At 36.6% G+C, this 7837-nt stretch overlaps 1 protein-coding gene across 1 annotated transcript; it reads left to right on the forward strand.

The window, feature by feature from the left end:
- Positions 1-377: 377 nt before the first annotated feature.
- LOC137738416 (Acyl transferase/acyl hydrolase/lysophospholipase superfamily protein) lies at positions 378-5095 on the forward strand. The gene is made up of 7 exons (XM_068478056.2): positions 378-1078; positions 1299-1442; positions 2728-2800; positions 4059-4164; positions 4252-4348; positions 4485-4583; positions 4664-5095. Exons 1-7 carry the CDS (start codon positions 449-451, stop codon positions 4811-4813), a joined length of 1299 nt encoding a protein of 432 aa, XP_068334157.2. The 5' UTR covers positions 378-448; the 3' UTR covers positions 4814-5095.
- The last annotated feature ends 2742 nt before the right edge of the window (positions 5096-7837 follow it).

A 7837-nucleotide genomic window follows, 5' to 3' on the forward strand; every position in this document is an offset into this window, starting at 1 on the left:
ATCTTAGCTTTTATCTTCTTTTACAATTGTTATCAATATTATGTAGTATGATTTGATATAAAGTAAAACTCGTTGAAAGTATTTTTAAAATGACTAAAAATGTTTTTTATGAAAATATTTTGAAACACATCGGGTGAATCCAAGTGGATTTTGATAAAAATATTTTAAATACTTCATGCAAGAATCACATATTTGATCATTCCTAAAGTATTTTTATAATCAAAATTAATGTTAACAAAAACGCTTTTAGAATAATTAAAGCATCTGTGGCACCTAGTAATTTATAAATAAGTGATTAAAATTAAAAATAAAGATTTATTCGCGAAAATCAAATTTAAGAGTTATAATTATTTTTCTACTAAGTGCCACGTAATATTGATCGGGACTTTGATTTTTTTTGAATGGAAAAATTAAAATTTGTTGCCAGACAAAAAGAGACGTGAAAAAGATGAAGCTACAGCAGCTTTTCAACAGGAAACCAAGGGGAGCCTCTTGTTCTTCTTCCTCACCACTCATGGCTTCCTTTTCCTCTCTCCTCCACCCTCACCAACTCCACCTCCCCTTCTCCTCCCCCAACCTTAACCCTAACCCTAATCTCCTCCACCGCTACTCCATTCCTCTTCGCCCCCTATCCCTAACCCACTCCGTCTCCCCTCACTCCACCCCCAACTCCGACACCAACGAAACCTCATCATCTTCCTCTTCCTCTTCCGTGCCTCCTCCTCCTCCTCCTCCTACTCCTACCAAGAAGTCCTTCGCTGTCGCCACGGGGGAGCTCTTTCTGGGCTTGGCTTCTAGGATTATCAAGCGCCGGAATGGAGACCCAGACGGCAAGGCGGCGGCCTCGTCGGTCGCCATATTTGAGAGTTCCGGTAAGTACTTGGAAGAGAGAATTGGGAAGTTAATGGAGGATGATATTCAGCCGGAGGTTATTTGGGAGCAGCGCGTCAAGGATGTGGAGGCCGAGAAAGAGCGGCGCGTCGTTACTAGTCCCGGCTTTAGCTTCTCCGCCGCCGGACTTCTTTTTCCTTATCATTTAGGCGCCGCTAAGTTCCTTATTCAGAATGGTTATATCAAGGTATGTCCCTTATCAATTTTCTCTCATTTTCTTCAATAAATTTATGTTCTTTGTTTTCGATTTTGCGCATTTGTGTATCGGTAAAGCATTAGAAACGAACACTTAAATTAATACTTTCATCTCAAATTTTGGGTTACTGGTATCTTAGAAGAACAGTCATTATCTTTTATTCTGTGTCTGTAATCTGTATTCAGAAGTAGGATGTGTGTTGTTTGTGCAGGAAACTACACCATTAGCCGGTTCCTCAGCGGGCGCAATTGTCTGTGCTGTGGTTGCCTCTGGAGCCAGCATGGAAGAGGCTTTACTAGCAACCAAAATACTTGCTGAAGATTGCCGGAACAGAGGGACTGCTTTTCGACTTGGGGTATATTTTTATACTCTTGTTACTTGTACCGCAATCCGATGACTAGTACATTTGCTTCTCTTTTGAACTTGTGATACTTCATGATCAGTTTTTAAATGTAGGTACGCACCAAATTACAACCATTCATGCTTTTTTCTTCTATATTGTAATGTTGAACTCCTATTCTGTGCCATGAGGATCATCATATCGGTACAGAAGATTTCTCTTGCAAAACAGTCTGTCATATTGGTTTTTCAGACTGCAAATCTGGACTATATGTGTGGCCCAAATTCATTGATGCATCACACTGGAACGCTACTCAGTACACCAATAGCTACAAATGTATATGAAAGTGGAATGCATGTTATCTGCTCACATTAGAGTTAGGAAATATGTGCATACTAGAATATATCTTAAAATTCTTTGAAAGGGGATTTGAGATTAAGATATTGTTCCTTCTCGGTAATGTAACACGTAATCTTGTATAATTTGTTCTTTAAGGTGTTGTGATACTCATATATGTCGCATACATGTAAACCAATACGGTATTTTCTACTAGCAATTCACTTAAAAGTTTAATTTATGATATACTTTGATATCAATTCATTAACTCGAAGTTTGTTTTGGATTCACTTGAAGCTGTGAATTTGATTTTAGGTAGTGGTCTGTCGTAGGTTAATCTTTCAATCAATTTTGTTATCTGATTAAGTATATATTTGATGGACTTTAGTTTTACATTGATGCTACACATTTGTGCAACCTTTTTTTTTTAATATGATGTAAACCAAAATCTTTGTCTAAGAAAGAGCCCAAAGACTTTCACAGATATTTCCTTTACTCATCAAATCTTAGCCTTAAGGACAAGGACTTATATTAGAATTTTTTATTTATAAACATTTATGGGTTATTGCTTTATTTTACCTCATTCTGGTAGAATTTCATTGTTAGATTGCCTATGGGCATAGGTCTTGTAACTGGATCTCAGTTTTGGCATATTGATATTTCCCTTCTTCTCTCCAAGCCGCTCATTTCTGTCTCTTCTGCGTGCTCTCTCATTTCCTCTTTGATACAATAGAAAAAATCTGACTACCTTGATTACCTTATGGTTTATTAATTAGCTCAATTCTCTTGTATTGCTGATTTTGTGTCTTGAAGTTCCTCTGAATAAACCTATGTAATGTGGACACTAGTACAATGTTTTCTTCTTCTTTGTAATTTTTATTTTAATATTATCCTGTTTCTTTCTCCTCTTTTATAGTTTTCCCTCTCCTGTGTCACTTAACTTATCCACTTTTTACTTGTGTAGGCTGTTCTTCGAGACGTTCTTCAAAAGTTTTTGCCTGACGATGCTCATATCAAGTCTAATGGGAGGGTTCGAGGTAAGTGGGTTTTTTACGCTCCCTACACAAAAAAGAATATTATATAGTTGAGAAATATCCTTCTTTATTTTTTCTTTCTAGAGTTTACTTAAGTTTGTCTAGGTCCACCTGCAATAAATATGGTTTGTAGAGTTGAGTTTACAAATTTTCGGTATAGGTATTTAGATATGCCTATTAATATCAAGATCTGTCAAATGTGACTATTTATTGGTGCTTATGATTGGGTAGGATTGCTTCCTGTAATCTATTTGATACCATCAATTCTGTGATGTTTTCATTGTAACCGAAGTAGGTATGGGTTTCATTCAAATTTAATTGGCCAACCACTTTTGAGGTGTTTGAACTGTGAATGACCTGTGCCTATTGGGCATATCACAAATGCAAATGGCTGCTGTCTCTCACTAAACCAAACATTAACAATTTAACAAAAACTGCGACAAATGAAAATATTATCTACAAAAGAAAATTTAAAGAAGCTGTTAACGGCACTTCAAACAAAAATATATGGGAGAGAAGATACACATTGGAGGAGTGCACGATGACCTTTTTGTAGTGTCTAAGAGCACCCAAATATAATTATTATATTCAACATGAAACTAGACAAAGCTCCTTGTTAACTAATTATTTTTCTTGCACTTTCACGGTCTTACCACCCCACCCTTCCCTTCCCAAAGACCTATTGCTGACTTGTGGCCCCAGAGTTTGTGTAGTGATTGCGGGATTAAAGAGTTTGAGAAGGGTATCCTGGGCATAGTGGCCTGTTAAAGGCAGAGCTTGGTATGAAATATGACATGTATTTGAGTTAATTTTCCCACTCGGTGAATATGTCTAAAATTACTGTATTTCATTCTGACGAAGTTTGTTGGCTTACCGCTATTCCTAAAAGCTCAAGTTGTTAGGATTACTGTATTTCATTCTTACAAAGTTGGTTATATTCTAACACTGTCCACACATGTGAACCTCTTAATGGGCCTAACAAGTGTAGTTGAACAAACGTTGAGAGGTTGCAATTATAGGAATCCATACCTGGGATCTCCTGCTTAGATAGTGTGACTTCTTTGTTTGTCTATAATCCTAACTCACATGTTTATGACTTCTGAGTTTCATGGCGTAACATGTAGGGACGATTTATTTCACCACTTTGGTTATTTCTGTTTAAACATATTTGTTTTCTTTTGCTCGTCTAAAATAAATTTGTATTATTCTTGTGTCTGCAACAAAACCCCAAGCTTATGGTATTTTTGATATTGTTCCACAGTTGCAGTAACACAGCTTCTCTGGAGACCGAGGGGTTTATTGGTGGATCAGTTTGACTCCAAGGAGGATCTCATTGATGCTGTTTTTACTTCTTCCTTTATTCCAGGGTGATTATTGTGTACCATTTTTGTCTTGCAGTTGATGCTGTGTTGATTAATATATGAAGCTTGAACTAAAAGTGTACTGCAGTACAGATATCTTGCTCCAAGACCAGCAACGATGTTCCGGAATCGGCTTTGCATTGATGGGGGCTTGACATTATTCATGCCACCAACGTCTGCAACACAAACGGTACTATCCTTAAATGATGAGACCTTATAATTGTTTGTTTCCTTTCATAATAATTCGGGGTATCGGTATTGTATAATCGCTGTAATTCCTAGATGAAACTTTTTTTGGTATGCTCCTGATAATGGTATCTTTACAGGTACGAGTTTGTGCTTTCCCAGCCAGTCGATTAGGGTTTTTTGGAGAAATCGGGATCAGTCCAGACTGTAATCCTGATAATAGGGCTACCCCTCGACAGGTAAATTTGTACTTCTGCATTTGAACGATAACTCATCATTTAAGAATAAGATGACGAGCATCTGTTCCCAACTATTTCAGCTTTTCAATTGGGCACTTGAGCCAGCCGAGGATGATGTTCTTGACCGGCTCTTTGAGCTTGGATATAAAGATGCAGCGGTATGGGCTATGGAAAATCCCGTCGACCAAATAGTTAAAGATGACACTTCTTTAGCTGGCTTAGTTCAGTAAACCGGCGTAGAGACCCCAACTTGCTGACCTTGAAGATGCATAACATTCTTGGTTAGTGTCAATTACTGAGAATCTTGTTATATCTTTTCGCATACAGGTCGGACCGACTAGTTTTCGTATAGAATAGTACAGCCCTTGATAATTAAGGGGTGGAACCACATTATCTTTGATAAATGTAGCATTGTTGCAATTGTATAGCACGTCATAAAATGTATTGAAACACCGTACGAGTACGAGAAATGGAAAAAGAAAAGAGTAAGGTAACTGAAAACGGTTCACGAATCGATCTTTCGTTTCAAATTCAAGTTACTAAGAGAATGTAAATTTTCAGAGGCCCTGAACGTGATGCTAGCTACCTACTAATGACTCGTTCATGGACTTTACGATACTTGGAAGTGTTTTCTGAAAGAATCACATAAAGCACTTCAAGTGCTTTCGATGCTGTGATTGCTAAAACCTTTTTTAGTTATTTGAAAATCGCTTTTAAACAAGTCCTATATCTGTAGAAGTAAAATGCAAGTGCTTCCTGCAGAAACTGATTCAACTTGCCTACAAATTGCCCTAAATCATAAAGAGGAGCTAGGGTTTAGGCAGCTGACCTAACCCTAATTAAACAATTACCTACCAATTTATTCTAGAACTAGCTTTTGATTTATTGAGTGCCTGTAAAGTATGTTCTAAAGCTCCTTTTCAAGACGTACATACCGTTGTTATACATGCATTATTAGTTAATGAATACAAATTTCCAAAGCCATAGCAATGTCGAGTTAATTGGTGGACATCCTCTCTGTTCAAATTTGTTTGAGAATAGGATCCCACATCGGTCCTTACGTGTTAATATCACCAAGACCTAGTTGTGATAAAAATAAAACCTAGTAATAGGTCGTTAAATTCGGATAATATCAGTTGTGCTGGTGGTAATGAAAAATATAAAGAAAAGTATTATTAGATATTTGATTTAGTTAAGGATTTGATTGCCTTGGATTTAATTTGGCGTAGGTTTTCCTTGTCTTGCCCTAATTTCATTAGCAGTGTTGTGTAAATCTGATGAGATAAAAGAGACGTTTCCTCGGGAACTTATATTACTTGAAGAACAAGTTTCTGTCTCTATAAATAAAGACACGAGCAATGAAAAATAACACTCACGAATTCCTCAATCCTTCTCTCTCTCTCTCTTAAGTGACGTTGAACCCGATCAACCAAATACGATGGCGACTAAATTTGAAGGCACCGAGGGGTCTGATACAGTGAACCGGATTGCAGGTCGTGACGAAGAAGTTGCTCCTCCTGCTATGGAGGCAAAGGAGAAAAAGGCAGTAGGGGAGGTAGCAGAATTTCTGCTTCTATTGATGCTATGGAGTAGAAATGAAATAAAAATCCACCGACGTGAAAACCAGAGAAGAATCAAGGGATGACGAATATGTTGGAATTTATTTGTTTATTTAGGAAGAACTTTTGAGATTTGATTTTGTATTAGGGTATTTGAGATAAGGCTCATCGTATAGTCAGCCATACTTAATGTGATAATGTTTTGTTGTCGTCGTTTGTTGAGCCATGTGATTGGTAGTTTGCAAGGAAAAAAAGATTGTTTGGGCTTTGGACCAGTCCAAAAATTTAGGCTGGAGTTGCTCTAATAGCACTAGTCTACTTTTTTCTTGAATAAAAATGAGGACAAGCCTGGACCAATGCTGGTCCCTTCATCCCTCCACCTCTATCGGTGGCAATCCTTAGTAAATGATCTGGCTGAAGTGGCATGTGCTCGCGGTGCAGAAGATGAAGGGCCGGATTTCATAAAAAACATGAACGGAATTTTTTGATTGGGAATCAGATAAATTTGCATAACAAAAAGTTAGAGTAAGATTCTCTCTCGTTCTATTCTTATTCTTGAAGGAGCTCAAGGATTTGCAGGTTGTGTGTGTGTTTGTAGGTGTTGTCATGGCATCTAAACGCATCTTGAAGGAGCTCAAGGATTTGCAGAAGGACCCCCTTCCTCATGCAGTGCTGGTATTTGCTCAGAAGGATTTGCTGGTGATATATGTTTTGGGTACTTGGAAAACAACAACATATTTTGTTAAAAGCAGCATGCATATCTTTCGTTAAAAGTTGCAGCATGTATGTATTTTGGCTACTTGGACAAATTGCTTCTTACTGAAAGCAAAGCAGCATCATGCATATATTTTGACTATTTGGACAATCTGTTTCTTACTAAAACCAACTTGCATTTGAATATTTTGTGAACTTGGATATGTCGTTGGATTAATCTATATAACGTAATGACTGTAGTTGTGTTTTGCGAACCTTCTTTTATGTTATCGGAAAATATTTTGAATTTGATGTATGAAATTTACTACTTTTCTTTGTTATTTGAAAATTTGTGTGGTTTTGAATAGGTATAAATATGAGAAAAGTTCAACAACCAAACAAAGATTTGTCAATTTTTTTTTTCTTCCATTTTCTTACTCGGTTTAGTACTAAACACAATATAAATAATATGGTCATTAGTCCGATACTGTACCAAACATCCGACTAATTTAGTCAGTACTATCCGGTGGCTATTTATCCTATTCGACAGAAATAATCAGTACAGTTCGATCTGCCAAACAAGGTCGTGGCTGTGATCGGAATAGACAGTCATAGCTGCAATTTGAAATCTGCATCTTTGGTCCCATGTTAAAGGAACACAACAAAAAAGAAAAAAAAAAGATGAACTTGGAATTTCGCAACCTGCTCTGTATAACATATAGAAAATTTATTTAAGCTTGAATGAATAATTCTCATTGATACGACGAAAATATATACATCAGTATTTCTTATACAATAAGAAAATCCTACCATCTAGAAATACAATATCAATTATATAATATTGTCCTAAATGAATCCACTAACTTTCTAACATATGTACTTAAATTTTTTTAGTATATTATGGTATTAGCTTGTGGTACGTCTTCCAATTAATAGCTGATGCATTATTTTTCTTCTTAGTTACATGGTGAAAATCTTTGATGTGTAATAGTCGGACTATAT

This window comes from Pyrus communis, chromosome 15 (assembly GCF_041283825.1).
Source record: "Pyrus communis isolate YQ-2024b chromosome 15, ASM4128382v1, whole genome shotgun sequence".
Classification (NCBI taxonomy): domain Eukaryota; kingdom Viridiplantae; phylum Streptophyta; class Magnoliopsida; order Rosales; family Rosaceae; genus Pyrus; species Pyrus communis.

What these genes read in the sequence shown, in the direction of transcription:
- LOC137738416 (XM_068478056.2), top strand. Translation starts at nt 449, where the DNA reads ATGAAGCTACAGCAGCTTTTCAACAGGAAACCAAGGGGAGCCTCTTGT. An exon ending in GGACTGCTTTTCGACTTGGG is followed by an intron (nt 1,443 to 2,727) that starts GTATATTTTTAT and finishes TTACTTGTGTAG; the next exon opens with GCTGTTCTTCGAGACGTTCT. An exon ending in GTCTAATGGGAGGGTTCGAG is followed by an intron (nt 2,801 to 4,058) that starts GTAAGTGGGTTT and finishes ATTGTTCCACAG; the next exon opens with TTGCAGTAACACAGCTTCTC.